This window comes from Daphnia pulicaria, chromosome 1 (assembly GCF_021234035.1).
Source record: "Daphnia pulicaria isolate SC F1-1A chromosome 1, SC_F0-13Bv2, whole genome shotgun sequence".
Taxonomy (NCBI): Eukaryota; Metazoa; Arthropoda; class Branchiopoda; order Diplostraca; family Daphniidae; genus Daphnia; species Daphnia pulicaria.
In genome coordinates, this window is record NC_060913.1 from 11,516,804 (window position 1) to 11,533,743 (window position 16,940).

The 16,940-nt window shown below is 40.8% G+C and overlaps 2 protein-coding genes across 5 annotated transcripts; one reads left to right on the top strand and one right to left on the bottom strand.

Annotated features, from left to right (window-relative positions):
• The first annotated feature begins 55 nt into the window (after positions 1–55).
• LOC124320195 (intersectin-1-like) lies at positions 56–10,668 on the top strand. Of its 3 annotated transcripts, none has more exons than XM_046782884.1 (30): positions 56–165; positions 243–417; positions 480–625; positions 714–1,302; positions 1,373–1,528; positions 1,588–1,898; positions 1,967–2,148; positions 2,218–2,409; positions 2,474–2,705; positions 2,784–2,869; positions 2,940–3,278; positions 3,336–3,671; positions 3,737–3,974; positions 4,046–4,386; positions 4,540–4,608; positions 4,708–4,851; positions 4,917–5,109; positions 5,179–5,306; positions 5,373–5,490; positions 7,536–7,669; positions 7,733–7,839; positions 7,907–7,979; positions 8,088–8,294; positions 8,368–8,451; positions 8,533–8,688; positions 8,763–8,903; positions 8,970–9,198; positions 9,428–9,508; positions 10,168–10,341; positions 10,422–10,668. In XM_046782884.1, coding segments are annotated over exons 1-30 (5,514 nt in total). In that variant the 5' UTR covers positions 56–164; the 3' UTR covers positions 10,574–10,668. The 3 variants fall into 3 exon arrangements, with proteins under 3 accessions (XP_046638840.1, XP_046638841.1, XP_046638842.1); XM_046782885.1 differs by lacking the exon at positions 9,428–9,508 and adding an exon at positions 9,880–9,960; XM_046782886.1 differs by having other exon boundaries at positions 60–417.
• Positions 10,669–11,181: 513 nt separating this feature from the next.
• LOC124329034 lies at positions 11,182–15,370 on the bottom strand. 2 transcript variants are annotated; one of them, XM_046787979.1, is made up of 5 exons: positions 15,060–15,370; positions 14,549–15,001; positions 13,780–14,463; positions 13,004–13,649; positions 11,182–11,911 (listed from the first exon to the last, which is right to left on the bottom strand). In XM_046787979.1, exons 2-5 carry the CDS (start codon positions 14,799–14,801, stop codon positions 11,830–11,832), a joined length of 1,665 nt encoding a protein of 554 aa, XP_046643935.1. In that variant the 5' UTR covers positions 14,802–15,001; positions 15,060–15,370; the 3' UTR covers positions 11,182–11,829. The 2 variants fall into 2 exon arrangements, with proteins under 2 accessions (XP_046643935.1, XP_046643926.1); XM_046787970.1 differs by having other exon boundaries at positions 11,182–11,923.
• Between the last annotated feature and the right edge of the window lie 1,570 nt (positions 15,371–16,940).

Here is a 16,940-nt window from a genome sequence, read left to right on the forward strand (position 1 = left end):
TATTTGGTATTATGTTGAAATTTGGCGTCGTTGATTGCTATGGTAACAACGTCAATCGATTGAGAAAAAATTGTCAAATTTTATCGTCATACGGATACGGTCATTCTCGTGCAGTTCGGCCCACTGATAAATTGTGTGTGTAGTCTAATTTTGAGTTATGTTGGAGTAAGAATCTGAATTATTCAATGTTCAATAACTGCTAAAGTCCTTTAAGGTCAGAGAGTGTATTACGATTTTCATAGTGTCAAAACCTGTGTTGCCGAACATGGATCCGTTCGTCATTTTACCACAAGAAAAAGCTCGTTATGTAGAACAATTCAACTCATTGAAACCGGCTGGTGGATTTGTTAGCGGCGACCAAGCCAAAGGATTTCTTTTGCAATCTCAACTCCCACCTGTAATCCTGGGACACATTTGGTACAATGTTAAAGACATTGATGATAAAAACCAACAACTAATCCATTCATTTTCACGTACAGGGAACTTGCTGACATAAATTCTGATGGCAAGCTTGATTTCACTGAATTTAGCATTGCTTGCAAGTTGATAAATGCTAAACTCCGAGGATTTGATATTCCAAAAGTCTTGCCTCCCAATTTGAAAAATTCTGCTTCTGCTGGTGTTGGTTAGTGAAACATCCCTACTCTCTATCTCTCTCTATCTCTTGTATTTACCTGGGTATTTTATTCTGATTTTTTTTTCTTTATTGTAAGCTTCATCTGCTGGAACTCCTCCTTCATCTATGATGGGTGCTCCACTAGTCCCACTTGGAATGGTTTCAACTGGAGCAGTCCCTCCCATGACCATGCATTCATCTGCACCAGTTGTGGCTGCAGGGCCCCAGCCAACCAATCAACCTTTGGTTCAGCCTATGATGCAGCCATTGATGCAACCAATGATGCAGCCAGTGATGCAGCCCATGATGCAGAATATGATGCAGCCAACGATGCAGCCCGCTATGCAACCCACGATGCAACCCACGATGCAGCCCATGATGCAGCCCTTGATGCAGCCCATGATGCAGCCCATGATGCAGCCTATGATGCAACCCATGGTGCAGCCAATAATATCATCAAATCTTCCATTACTTATGCAAGGCGCAGGGTCTCCTGTTGGTTTACCTTTAATGGCAACCAATATGCAAAGTCCAACTGGAATGATTTCCCCTCCTTCGGCTACTGCCGCTTCTGTTATTGGATCAGGATTTCCCACTTCGGCAGCAAGTTTCGACGGTTCGAAGCCAAGTACTCCTGACTCGTCAAAAACAGTGGTTCGGGCTCCATCAGTCGCTAGCAGAGAGTCGTAAGATCAATTCGACAACTATTTCAGTAATTTCACTATAAATGTTTATTTTTAATCTGAAAATCCGAAGGTCAACCGAATGGGCAGTTCCGCATTCCTCAAAGTTGAAGTATGCCCAAGTTTTTAATAGTCATGATCGAGGAAAAACGGGCTTCTTGACAGGTGTTCAAGCTCGTGGAATTCTAGTTCAAACTCAGCTGCCACAGCATTTATTGGCCCGCATCTGGTAATAATACTTTGATATGTTACAACTTGAAATCACAAATTTGACGCGCTTTCAAACAGGGGATTGTCGGACATCGATATGGATGGGCGCTTGTCGTGCGACGAGTTCGTATTGGCTATGCATTTATGCGACGTTGTACGAGCTGGAGATAAATTGCCAGATACATTACCGCAAGAACTCGTGCCGCCAACGTTTCGTCGTCCTAGTTTAGTGAATGCGGCATCCGGTTCGCTAACCAGTCCAAAAGGACCATCAACACCCGAGTCCAATGTACAAGGTTTGATCGCCACGTCACCACCACCTACCGACGACATGAAAATGATGTCTCCAGTTTCTTTCGAAGACAAGCGAAAAGAGAATTTCGATAAAGGTGTGTTTTTCCATTAACTTTGGCACGTAGCAAGACTTAAAGATTGTGGAATATCTGGTTGGTTTTAGGGCAAGCTGAGCTTGATAAAAGAAGAAAAGCTTTGGCTGAACAGCAGCGTCGTGAGCAAGAAGAAAGAGAGAGAAAGGAGCGTGAAGAATATGAAAGAAAAGAAAAGTTGCGGCTGGAACAAGAACGCCGCCAACAAGCCGAACTGGAGAAGAAGTTGGCCAAACAACGCGAAATAGAAATGGTGAGTTGGTTGTTTTTCAAAGAAGAAAAAGCATTTGATTTGATTGGCCATCACCGACTGCTGTAACAGGAAAAAGAAGAGCAGCGTCGTAAAATGTTGGAGCAGCGCGAAGCCGCAAGAAAAGAGATGGAAAGGCAAAGGCAGTTGGAGTGGCAGAAACAGAGACTTCAAGAACTTCTACAGCAGAGGCAAAAAGAGCAGGAAAAAGTGGCGCTTCTTCGAGCGAACCACCAGCGTCTTCAGACGGAACTCTCTGTTCTGGTAATAACTGGCCTTCTGATTGGTTTCTTTTGGCTTTAACTCAAATACATTTTGTTTTTTTCAGGATGACAGAGTAATGGAATTATCTTCCAAGATAATTGAAACTCGAACAGGCGTTGCCGAGACCAAGAATACAATCGACGGGATGCGTACAACTCGTGACACACAAATGGCTCAACTTTCGACACTAAAGACGCAGCTTCGTGAGCAAAATCAACGTCTTCTTACTGTTAGCCAAGAGAAAGTAAGGCTGGAAGCTAAAAATCGAATGAATGCAGCCACTACACCTAACGCCAGTACGAACAAGCATTGCCATTATAATTTTTCTCTCTTAAAAGTTTAGTTACTAAGCGTTTACCTTTGGTTTATGCTAGATGAAGCTGAAACCATACAGAATACTACTGCTCGTCAAATTGCGTTGAATCAGACAAAAGAAAAGCTCGATGCATTAACAGAAGAGGTTTGTTTCTTGGAAAAATAATTTTCAAATCGATCAAAATAACAATGTTTCACGTTGTTCTATTATACAGCTGAATAATAAGCTTGAAGATTCTGAAAATAACAATGCCCAATTAAGCAGTTTGAGAACGGAGATGTCCATGCTAGCTCGTACCTGCCAAGAAACTCACAAGTCATATCTTAAGAAGCGAGAGGAGGTTCTACTATTGCGTGCCACGGGTGGCAAGCAACAGTCTTGGAGTAACGATTCCTGGTCTGATTCAACTAATAGCTGGCCAGTTAGTGCAGGAACAACTCCTGCCATAGTAGACAACAATTCCAAGTCAGGTCTCACTCGTTATCGGGCATTGTACGAGTTCGTGGCCCGTAATGGAGACGAAATCTCTTTCCAACCGGGCGATATAATCATGGTAATCGTTGAATTTCATTCATTTTCTTCGTGTAACCAAAAGTTTTATCAAAATCAGGTAACGGAGTCACTTTCAAACGAACCTGGTTGGCTGAGCGGTGAAGTGCGAGGCCATGTCGGTTGGTTCCCAGAGGCCTATGTTGAGAAAATGGATCAAGCAGGATGGTCAGATGCTGGTGGTACTGTAGCTGTCAGTAGTATTGATAGTCCCATGGCTGGAGCAAAACGACATCCCCTGGAAGGTATTCAGGAACTGCCAGAAAACGTCAGTGACAACGGATCCATCGCGGATGCGGGTGCAGCTGTATCTTTGGCATTAGATGCGTCTCATTCCGCTTTTATGCCAGTTACAACTAAAGTATCTGAAGAATCATCTTCTCCTATCCTTGGCCAAGTATGCGATTGTTCATTTTTTGGTTTTTGAAAACGAATACTAATGCAGTTTGACAAACTCTTTAGGGAGAAATCGTCGATAATTTGAAAGCGGAAGCCATTTACGTTTGGCAAGGCAAAAAGGACAACCATCTCTCCTTCAACAAAGGAGACGTTATTCTTGTTCGCGAACAGCAAGACCTTTGGTGGTTTGGCCAGTGTAATGACCGAAGTGGTTGGTTCCCCAAGTCATTTGTTTCACTCTTCCACACCGATACTGCACCACAATCTCCAAAGGCAGTTATTTCTGCGCAAAATAGCAAAGGTATAGCTGGAAAATTTCAAATGATGAAATTAAAATAACTAAAGTAACCATATTTGTAATGCATTATTCAGGTTTAGAAGAAAATTACTACATTGCTATGTACCCATACGAATCGAACGAACCTGGAGATTTATCTTTCGTGGCTGGCGAAATGGTGACCATCATTAAAAAGGACGGAGACTGGTGGACTGGAACTATTGGAGCTCGAACCGGTGTGTTCCCTTCCAACTACGTGCAAAAAGCTGAGCTTCAATACGAAGCGGCTGCTGATTCCGAAGTTGAAGCTGCCTCAGCCGCTGCTGATGCTGCCGCGGCCGCTGCTGTTGCCAAAACAGTTGCTCCGGCAGTGAAGACAACGACTCAAGCAGATTCCAAGCGGCCTAATACTGCTCCGATCGATAGCGAATTTGAGGTATTTAATTAATAATCGTACCTTTAGCTACGTGAAGTATCCAAATGTTAGCGCTAATGCTCCCTTCAACCCATCTCCTCTGCAAATGTCAATGTGCATATGTCAAGAAGTCGTTTTTTGTGTGTTGTTTCCATGTATTCTCGGATTAAATAGTCGTCTGTTAGTGGAATTCCTCGAGCCGCTTCCGCAGCTTCTAGCGGTGCACCTTCACCTTCTAATATGGTATTCTTTCATCAAGCCAATTTACCAACCCATAATCTTTAATGAGATTTCTTGCCATAAATGTATTTATTGATAAGTTACTACTTCTTTGATGAACAGGGACGGGGAAGCAAAAAGCCTGAAATTGCTACAGTAATAGCCCCTTACTCGGCAACTAGTAGTGAGCAGCTATCGCTTCAACGAGGACAACTTATCATGATCCGGAAAAAGTCTGCTTCTGGTTGGTGGGAAGGTGAACTTCAGGTACTACAGTGTTATTTCTGAATGTCAACGCGGCTTACGCTTAACTCATTAAATCGTCATCCTAGGCAAAAGGTCGAAAACGTCAGTTAGGATGGTTCCCAGCGTCGTACGTTAAAGTATTGAGTAGTTCGGGAGGCAGTAGCCGCACTACACCTGTGCCCGCCGAAATGGAGGACGAAATGCCGCAAATCCCTCCTGCCGCTCCAACTGAAACTGAAATTAGCGCAGCGTTTGAAGTCAATAATGGTTCTGCGTTAGGTACAACCTCGTGCAACAACTATAGATAACATCCCTTTTGTATTAATATTTCTTTTTCTCGCATTGCAGATCAAGTAGTAGCTCTGTTTCCATATACTGCCCAAAACGAAGATGAACTGAGCTTCCTTCAAGGCGATGTCCTGATTATAATTGATCGTGAAGACCCGGCTTGGTGGCGTGGGGAATTAAAGGGCCAGGTATTATTAACAGAAAGTTGCATGGACAAATTTGGCCTTTTCATCACATTTGTTTTATCGCAACAGACCGGACTCTTTCCGTCTAACTATGTGGAAGTCATGGGTAGTTTGGCTGCCTCAGCAGCTCTTGGAGCAGCAGCTAGTTCAGCTAGCTCCAACATCACTTCCACCTCTACTTCTCAGTGTAAGTGAGAGCTTCAGAGCTCGGATGCTTCCATTTTATTTATTTCTATAGTGGGAAACTTGTTCTTCGATTTTCTCATTACTAGTTGTCCTTTTTTGTCCTTGATGCTTTCATATCACCTCTCTTGTTATCTGTCTATTCCTGAGACTATGGGTAGAGCTTTCACAAGAACGGCAAATCACTTCACCCTTCTTTTCTCTTCTCTACACTGAAACATTTAAACATTGCATTGATGAATAATGTTACCCTATTTTATGGTCGTTTTTGTTTCTCTTGATTTCATTAATTTTCTAATGAAGTTTTCATCTTTTACTTACATACTTGCCTTTTCTTTCTTTCTTTATTGTTTATTTGTCGTTTACTTTATAAAAAACTTTACTTTTTGTGGTGTGGGCGGCTTTTTAAGTAGAGTGTATTTGTCCTTATTGTAGGAAAGAGAAAGGACTGACGCGATGAGCCATCCATCCGGGGGGAAAGGGCAGCCGCACACCACGCCGTGCTTCCGTGTTAAAGGAAACTTAGGAAAGAAAATCAGCCAGAAACGCTTCTGTTTTTTTTTCCCCTTTTTCTAAATTCTGTTTCTTTCTCAATTAATTTCTTACCACTTAATCAACATCAAACTTCAGTTTTGTAGGTGTGCACTCCTTAAAACTAGTTCTGACGACGTGCCTTTCTTTTCCCCCCCTCTTCAATAAGTCTTTGAGTCCATTTCACAATTCATTCGGTTCTCGTCGATGCAGTTTGCTCTCATGGACTATATTCAGTTTCTTGAGTTGCGTTTCGACTTTCTGATTTTTAAGTTTGACTCGGCTTTGAATGGCACGGTGTGGTAGCGAGTCAATATTCCTTTTGTCGTCGTAAGAAACCCTCGTGATGTTACATCTTACCTGGGATCATGGATTCCATGCTAGCGATTCTTACTAGCGTCTTGTACTCATCCTCCGATTGATGTGCACTTTAGGTTCGTTGTTTTTCTACACTACAGAAGGAAAAAGAGATAGCTCTGTACAGCATTTTGCTTGCTCCTTCCTTATTTCCGACTTGTGTCGAATTATCATTAGTAGTAGCTTGTCTGTTCTTTTTTTTTGGCTCGTATATACTCATCCGTAACCCATATAAAATCGCCGCACACTCTACGTGTGCATCTTTACTCTTATTCTTGTAACATGAATCCATTCGATGCTGCTTTGTGGCCATCGAGCGATTCAGCAAAAATAAGCTGTTTGAGCGAATCATCGTTCATCGTCTTCTTAGTGACCCGAAAAAGCATAAGAGCAAGCATTATTTCCCACAGTCTCCTAGTCTCTCTGTGCTAAAAAAGACATAATCGATCGTCAGTTGCACTGAGCCGAGGAACGACGTTTCTCGCGCCTTAGTTTTGTTGTGTTTTCGATAGAGAGAGAGCGTCTAGTGTCGTTGTTACCTTTAATCTCCTTTCTCGGTAGTTGGACCACGCAACAGAATCTCTTTTTAAAATTAGTTTATTTCACTCGTTTGTGTCACCTTTATTTTCCGTTTAAAGTAATTTGAATACTCGTCGGTGGTTTGTGTCATCTATTTCCCCCCCTGATCGCTGGGTGTCCTCCGTTTCCAGTGCTCTTTTGGATTTTCAAAATACTTTAAAAAAGTCTTAGAAAACGATTAGCTTTTCATCTGATCCGTGTGTGTTTTACTTGTTCATCATTGCAGTGCAGTTTTCCTTACTGTTAGTCTGTAATGAACATCTGGCAAGGTCGAATGTTTTTCTCTTTACTTATTATCATTCTTCGCTATGGATTCCAGTAGCTGAAATACATCGTTTGTCTTTGTGAAACACGAAACAGTTTTCTACGGATACATTTCTTGGTACCTTATATAACAGTTCTTGTGCTGTTTTGATCACCACACTTGTTTTTAGACACACATTCTTTTAAATAGTGCACTCAACGCAACTTCCGATGAATGTCCTTCTTATGTCGATACAAGATTATCTAATATGTCAGAAAATAGCTCGATTTTGTTTGTATGGTCGAGATTATTTCTGAGCTGCTGCTGCTTCATCTTAGGGGCGACAATGAGGAAGACCGAAACTGCAGACCTTTCCAGTCTTTCTCCTACTGAGCAAAAGCGACAGATTGTCATTCAAGAACTAATTAACACAGAGGAAAACTATATGGAGGACATGTCAATCGTCAATGAAGTATAATGCACTTTCCTTCAAAGTCCCAATTTGTTTTGCTAATTCATTCTCTTGTTTTATTAGGTGTTCCAAAAACCGATGGTAGAATCGGGTGTCGTCAAGTTGGAAGACGTTGAAACAATTTTCGTTAACTGGAAGGATATTATCGCTTGTAATAATACTTTCTTAAGGTATAGTAAGCAAATGTGTCTCACAATAATTTTAATCAACTCATTGAGATGGAAATATTTTGTGTAGGGCACTTCGTATCAGGAAGAAAATGAGTCCTGGCGGAATAGTTCAAGCCGTCGGTGATATTCTGGTCGATTGTGTAAGTGTCAAACGCTTTAAATAGTCTTCATTTTATGCAGTACCATCTCATTTAGATTTTTTGTATTTATAATTTTCTAAACTTCGGACCCGCATGATCATTCGAAAGCTTCCGCACATGTCGCCTTACATTCGTTTCTGCAGTAGGCAGCTTAACGCTGCCGCTCTAATTCAGCGACGCCACGAAAGTGTTCCAGAATTTCGCGCTCTATTGAAAAAATGCCAACTGCATCCAAAAGTGAAAGGGATGCCGTTAACATCGTTTTTGCTAAAGCCCATGCAGAGGATTACCAAATATCCCCTGTTGATCAAAAAGGTAAGACTTTGATTTCTTCATCACTAAATTTCATCATTTGAATCACATTTTGGCTAATTTGAATTTGCGATAGATTTTGGAATCGACAGATGAAAGCCATCCTGATAGATTGTTGTTGGATGAAGCTCTTGTAAAGGCCGAAGAACTTTGTAATCAGGTATTAAACATTATTTAGTGCTGGCTAGGTAAATAACTTATGATGCCGGAAGTTAAATTCAAATTTTGCTTTCACTATTAGGTAAACGAAGGCGTAAGGGAGCAAGAAAATTCAGATCGACTGGAATGGTTACAGCGAAGGGTTCAAATTGAAGGGTTAGACGAACAGCTTGTTTTTAACTCCATTACAAACATGCTGGGTCCTCGCAAACTCATCCATTTTGGTCCTTTAAAAAAAGTAAGACATTGAAACGCATCTCATAGGTGTTGTACTTTTATTTAAAAATTATTTTCCCCTTGAAACTAATTCAGATCAAAAGCAACAAGGAACTGCTGGCCTTCGTGTTCAATGATTTTCTAATGTTCACTACCGTCAACAAACCTTTAGCCTCCATCAATCTTCAGTTTCTTTTTGACAAGAAATCGAGTGTGGCGTTGAAGATGTACAGAAAGGTTAGCAAATCTTTTCTTTTGTCAAAGATAATGAAAGTCATTTTCTTTCTGTTTTGTCATGAGTAGCCTATATTTCTCAGAGAAATGACAGTGGTGCCAGGGGAAAACCATCCCGCCGATGGTGGGAATGAAAATGACACAGTGCCGACGCGCTTCACCATTCAAGACACGAATTGTAAGTTGTTGCTGACGTCCACCAGTTCGGCCGAACGGATTCTGTGGTTGCGGAAACTAGAGGAAGCACGAAAACACTGCTTGCTGACGGAGCGAGCTGTCCTACAACGCCAAAGATCAAGTAGTCAAAGTTTTCTGTTTTTAATTAATTTGTGGGGTTCAATACCGCCTAAGATATACTGCTGCTTAAAGTTTAATTATAACTGTCGCGCTTGCTTATTGCACAAGTGGATTAGTATGTCTGACAAAATCTATAAGATTTAATAAGATAATCAAATAGTTAAAAATTTTAAATGGACATTGCCGCGTTATGCGTGGCCAATTCGCTCGTCTAACTCATAATCCTTTAGAACAAAATGAAGGCAATGTTTGCGGACGATTGCTGGTTTTGGTCATGGAAGCTGAAAATCTACAGGCCAGTTCGGAAACGGGTAAGATGTACATTGAATTGAGAATAGTGGACTTCTGGATATGCATGCTCGGACGCACACAAACTTCACTACGAAAAGCTTTCCCCGCTTCTCTATCGTTTATTTGAACCTATACTAACGATTCAGTCTTCAATTACACATATTTATTTCGCTATAATAGGCTTTGGTTGAATTACGATTCTCCTTAGTTACCATCGTTTTTCGGCAAAGTATTTTGTTGCTCTTATCTTTAAATTCTTTATCCTTCTTCCTTACTATAATGAATGCTAGTTTGGTGTTGTAACGAAACTCCTTTCATAATAATCTAACACGCATGATACTATTGATGATTTCTTGGCTTTCTCTGCCGTTTTCTCTTCACTTGCACACAGTAAGGCAAAGGCCCCCAGTAGGCAAGTTGCGAGTCGTCGTCGCCGAAGGCCTCGCTCTTACTTCACGGGGTAACTTAAAAGGTACACTAGTTTCTGTGAATGATGTGCTTTCTGATGTAGCACCCTTAAATTCACATTTGAATGGCGCACCCGTTTTCTCATTTGAATTGGAACCACCTGCTCAGCAGCACAACTAACTCACGCTTTCTCTGACTTGAAAAAAAAAACTGTTTCATTGTCACAAATGGATGTTTGCCTCGACGTGGCATTGAAATTAAATTTCTGCAGGAAAAAGCGACACTTTCTGTGAAGTCTATCTTGGATCGCAAGAACATCGAACCAAAGTGGTGCCTAAATCTCTCAACCCCAAGTGGAACGCGTCGATGCAGTTTTTAGTGAAAGACCTTCAGCAGGATGTCCTTTGTGTCACCGTGTTAGACCGCGATTACTTCTCACCAAACGGTATGCTAAAATATAATCATGCGTCTATAATCTAATATCTCCAAAATACCTATTCTGTTTCACGCATTTAACTGGGACAGAATTTCTGGGACGAACCGAGATTCGCATTGCTGATGTGCTGCAGGATTCAAAAATATATCGCGGCCCGCTCATCAAGCGGCTGCCTTTGTATGAGGTGGAATCGGGAGAAATCGTCCTCAAACTCGACCTTCAACTATTTAACCGCCGTTGATCGTAGTCTTTCAATATTAGTGATGCATTTTCTCATCGATTTACATTTAATCTGTGTATAACTGCCAAGACAAAATGAATTTTCATAATCCTGTATATTATGTTTTCAGTCTATTGGTTATTGGTTTTTGTTGTCTGTTTTAGTCTTCGAACGTATAAATGTAGGAAAACCAAAAACCGTTACTCCCTACGTGGTCGAAACAAAAGCAGTGGGTTGGAGACTGGGAGGCTTTCAACGAAGGCTTGAGTTAAATTGAGTTTTATTAAAAACAAAAAAACACTAAAGATTAATTTCTGTTTTACTTTATTTCCATTATTACCTTTTTTGTTTTATTATTACTTCTTTTTCTTTAGTCTTTTTCTTTTTTTTTTTCAATTAAAAACACTAGATTTTTTTTTATTGAAGCCACTTAGATTTCTTATGGCCTTTGCCATGTAAACGGAAAAAACTACAAAACGCATGCGTTGCCAGTTTTCTGGAAGTCGGATTTTCGCGATCTAAAAAAGCCCTATATCTGTGAACTCCACGAAATATGGGGTAAAAATGAAAGCTTTTTTATTAAAACCTAAATTTTGCCAAAATCGTAAAGTTTCCTGAACTAGACTTCGCGTTATTTTTCAAATTTCAGTGATGTTTCGATATTTCTCAAGGACACATCAAATCGAACATAAATTTGATGAGGATCACGAAATGTAGGTTCATTTTTGCGTCATAGTAAGATTTACCAAGCTCGGAACTAAATTAGAAACCGAAAATAGTAAAATGGCTATATTGGCACCCGGAATCCGGGATTTTTTCCTCTGTTGACAATTGTCAGGAATCTAAATTTTCAAATAAAATTGCCGCAATCAAAGTCTTTGCAGAATTTCAGCTCTAGGAAATCTGCGAAATAGAAATTATCTTTCCAATCCCCAAAACGGACAATTCCCCGAATAACTCCCGTCAAATATGCTAGAATTCACAAGTTTGAAAAAACAAACCATATCCGGGTCCATAGTTATTTACGAGTATTATAGCGGTATTAGTGAAAAGGACGATAAATAAACAAAACTTTCAGCGAATTATCAATGCTGGCCGGTCGGATTTGAATAGTCAGAATCATAAAGTATTAGGGCCTATATAATGCATGATTGCATTTGCCACATGCAATTGAAAAGTGAAACAACTTCAACATGATATCACTTAAAACGGGCACACTTAAATATTACTACTCAACAAAAACACCAGAGATATTTAACAATATTGTCTTGTCCTCTTCAGCTGATGTCAGGCAGCAAACACTGAGCAAACATAAGCACATAACAGCAACACCAAACTGCTTGCTTGAATACCACGTACCTGGAATAATCCCTGAAAGAAAATTAATAAATTATCATGCACAAGTTAGTCAGCAGGTGAAAAGCAAGCAAACAGGAAAAGAGCTGAACAGAATTACTTCAATAAGTCGTTAGAATATACTAAACCAAAAGTGTGTAAATTAAGTTCAGGAATCAGAGCGAATGCGGAGTATTGTAACAAAAAAGAACTTTTTTAAGGTAGACGAATGAAGCAATAAGGATACCCTCAAAAGCTAAAACATTCTAGAGTTTCCTGAAGACAAATAAAATTATAATTTACCTCTGTTCCAGGAGTCTTCTCATAGTAATTGATGTCGATTCTAAATTAGAAGTAACCAGACGTGCAGATATTCCAACTTAAAGATGTCGAAACATTAGGAACAACTTCACCTACTTCTGATTTGATAATGTGCGCCGAAATTTGTTGTTTGTGATGGATTCGGCTTGCCATATGACGCGCAGACGAACTCAGTTTAGGAACAATAACGTTGGAAACTTTCCAACGGAAAGAAAGAATTAAATCTGTTTTTCTATGTCTCAAACCAGTAAACAAGAAGTCTTTGATTGCAAATCCAAAAAAGAAAAAGAATAAGGGTAAAAAAAAAATTAACCACATATTTAAACACCATATTCTGGAGGAAGCAGAGGTTGATGCGGGTTGATGATGAGGTTGAAGATGAAGAGGAATGGAGATGAGAAGAATGGAGATGAGAAGAATGGAGCTGAGAACTATGGTCTAGTAGGAAATGATGTTGACGAAATGGGGCTCACAGCCAGAACAATTGATGGGAGATTCAGACAGCAGCAAATATGGGAATAAACAGTAGATATGTACACAAGCTTTTAACACATTTTATCCAAGGTATTTTAAAACCATTATTTCCTCTCTACAGTAGTTTTAAAGAAGAAGTTGAGGAATAGAGGTTCAAAAGAAATAGCAGATGATACTTGTTACTAGAAACTTTGGAGCTGGAAAGATTTACTTTGGTCATTCGTATCTTGAAAAGTATGAAGACTGATTTTATGCTTGGGTTCAGATGCAAGAACTACGCATTTAACCAGAAGTGTAGTTGGGTGTATTACGACTACTCACTTCGACTTTGGTAACGTCTTCTGCGCCACCATGGTTACAGTTGTCAAAACACTCCTTTCCGCTGATACCGAAGTTCCCGCGCGAAGACGATTGAGCGCATCACGAACTTCTGGAGGTGCAGAAAAAACCAAGAGTCGGTTGGCCTCGGCATGGTCAATTTCGTCATAAACACCTTGAGGAAAGAAGACTTGTCTGATTGCGTTCTTCGCTGCATATTCCAAATTAACGAGCAGCAGTATCAATCGTTGTTGACTTTCGTCTTCGCTAGCAGAATCCCAATATGGACCACTTTTGGTTAACCCCAATTTTGACGAAAGCTGGCGACAAAATTTTGGAAGACAGTTTAAGAAGATGACTTTAAGCTGTTGGCTGAAATGAGCATCCACTTTCATTAGTTGCTGAGTTGGGATAGCTACATTGACCCATATAGCACTCTTTTCTGATGACTCGTTATGGTTGTGAAAAACTGGAGCTTGTAGCATAATTCCTTTGGACGAGAATAACACCTGTCCCACTGGAATAAACTTATATGATCCTATACGAACAGACCGGCAGTTTACGGCAACGAAAGGTCCCTTCAATCCACCTTCCTTCCAACGGAGAAACTCATTTGATCCAATTTTCTCTTCTGCATCAATAGGTAAATCTATCGAAACAGCATTAAGGGTAAACAAAGAATTGAAAAAAAAAGTAATAAGATAAATCCGGATATATCAACAACAACAAAAAACAGCACTGGAAACAAATGTGTTTACATTCTTTAATATTTGGCTCACCTTTGATAGCATCTTCTTTGTCACCAATCACATCTTGCGAATCTATCGACGAAACACTCGTTTCTGCTGGTACCGAAGTTCCTGCGTGGAGACGATTGAGCGCATCACGAACTTCTGGAGGTGCAGAAAAAACCAAGAGTCGGTTGGTCTCGGCATGATTAATTACATGATAGACACCTCGAGGAACGAAGACTTTTTTTATAGCGTTCTTCGTTGCATAGTTCAAATTGCCGGGAAAAAGGGTTAATAGTTTTTGACTTTCGTCTTCGCTAGCAGAATCCCAGTATGGACCACTTTTGGGTAACCCCAATTTTGACGAAAGCTGTCGACACAAGCTTGGAAGACAATTTAAGAAGATGACTTTAAGCTGTTTGCTGAAATGAGCATCCACTTTCATTATTTGCTGAGTTGGGATAGCTACATTGACCCATACAGCACTCTTTTCTGATGACTCGTTATGGTTGTGAAAAACTGGAGCTTGTAGCATAATTCCTTTGGATGAGAATAAAACCTGGCCCACTGGAGTAAACCTGTATGATCCAATTCGAACAGACTTGCAGTGTATGGCAACAAAAGGTTCCTTCAATCCAGCAACTCCATTCCAATGGAGAAAATCATTTGATCCAAGCCTTTCTTCTGCATCAATACCAGGTAAATCCATTGAAACAGCATTTGACGCTGCACCTACAGGTAAACAAAGAATTGAAAATAAAAAGTAAGACAAATCAACAAGAAAAACCAGCAGCTGAAGCAAATGTGTTAAACTGACATTCTTTAATGTTTGGCTGTTCTTTGTTCAAAGAGTTGCCATCCAATTTTTCAGAGGATTTGTGGATACCATCAGATTTGAGTTTTTTTGTTTCGTGAAAGGAATCATCATCTTCATCGCTACTCAGAGTTACACCACAGACTACAAAGTGTGGCTCTTCTAACTTGGCTGTAGTCCTAGTCTGTCTAGAAGGTTGAGCTTTTTTGCCTTTTTGAGTCCGAGGGCGTCGGTTGCCATATGATGAATATGACATCTGAGATTCCTGATGATTTGTTTCCAGGTAATGACCTGAGATTTGAAGTGAGATGTACCGTTTTTTTTTTCTTTCAAGGACGTGCAGGCCCTTCAAACATGTATATTGTTGGGGCAATGATAGCTAATATTCTAATTTGGTGATGCAATATCAACAGATGAACAACTTCAGGCTGACGTTGCTCCAAGCATGGTGTATTGCTCCAAGCCTCCAAGGGGTATTTTGGCTATGACAACGTCGAACCGCTAGGTGCGCTACAGTCTGACGTTGCGCTATCCTAGTTCCCAGCGTAACCGAGTCCCGCGCGGAGAAGTTGGGCAATGGCATAATTAAAATAACACGACTTAAACTCTTAATCATTTGAAGTATTGACACAGAAACATTAGAAATGAGTTTGAACTCTTCGGAAAACGTGGCGGTGAAGTAAAACAACCACAAACAAAAAAAAAGACAAAACTTCTCTTCTCAACTTTAGTGGACAAAAGCATAAGGCAAAATATAAAACAGGCCAGCAATTATATATTAAACACACAAATTTGTTTCTGCTTTCTTAATATGAACACAAAATTGTAATCGCTTTCTGTTTGAGTAAATTGGAAATGCACTGACATAATGTCGTAATTGCTGCACAATTCACCCCAAGCGGCCATATTACGCACTATAACGATCGGCGCGAATTAACTGAACGAATGTTGAATCGAAACGATAATTAAATAAAATTGTATTACTCTGCCTTAAATAAAACAACTGATTAATATTTGAATAATTAAAACGGAATCACTGCAACAAAATTCAAGTTAATTGGTTGACACAATTTCGAGATATAGTCGTAATTGTAGGAGGAAGTCGACTTGCAAACAAAGATTTGCCCTTCTTTTTCATACATAAGGGATCGCCACCGCATATGATCCCATTGTACACCATCTGTAAGGTACGCCTTCTAGATAAAGTTACTGTGATTAAAACCAGCAAGCAAAATGGAAGCGAATGTAGAAATGGTAGTGAGAAAGGTTTGGAAAAGATTCTGGTACGACGACGATTATATGGGAGTGGTCAAGAAATGGAGAAGAGTGTTGACACAAGTTCCGAAAAATTATTCTCCACCATCCTCGTACCCGCACCCCGCGACGAATCCTCAGCTGATAACTTACGCGGACTGCGAGGCATTTTTCGAATCTGTAACCAGAGGCTCCAGGGAGGATTTGATTAAAACTCTCAACATCCACGGACCGAAAGTGACTACCGAATTGTCAAAATCGTACAACGAACATGGGCAGACCCCTCTTCTGGTGGCCATCCGACGAGGAAACTTGGACATGGTCAAATTCTTGGTCGGCAAACTGGGCGTTCCCATGGAGCAAATTGGACGAATGGTGTGGAATGGTGTCGAATACCTGGACGTTCCAGCACTGTACGCGGCTGTCGTTTGCGGAGAATTGGACATTGCCGCCTATCTTCTTTCCATGGAAGTGGAATCGGATCAGCAAACCGCCCAAATGATCGAATCCATCGTCTCAAGTCCCAACGGCCGACAGGAAAAGATCAACATTCTGGAACTGATGGGTGCAGTCAATTTTTACTTTTACGAAACGCATCCAGCCCCGCAAAACGGCCTCATGTACTGGAGGGCAGCCACGCATCTTCGCCAGTCGACGGTCGATGGTGAACCGGACCTAATACCTAAAACGATTCTTCCATCGGACGCTTATGGCACGGCTTTCGGCTTGACTTCCGAGTTTACCACATTAGAACAACTGGAGCAGCTGTCTAGACTCGAGCTCTTCACCCAAGCAATTTTGGTCAGCCAGCGAGTCCTGGACATGGTCCGTCCTGGTGTCCATATCCTTAATCTCACCTTCTTGTCCCAATGGGCTTCGATGTGTTCCTTCCGCCAAGGGCAGAGCGGCCGCGCCATCCACATACTGACGCTCGTTCTGCAGCAATCACAATCACTTGAGTGGAAGGGATTAAAGACGAGTCGAATCATCAACTGGGCCCTGGACATCATGTTGTCGAGCATCACCAATCTGCAAGAGAATCCGGAACAAGACGAGTTTCCGTTTGCCAATCTGATGGCCACCTTCGATTTTGCCACTCAGTACATGGCGCATCTGCAAGAAAATCTCCGACAGCAAAAGA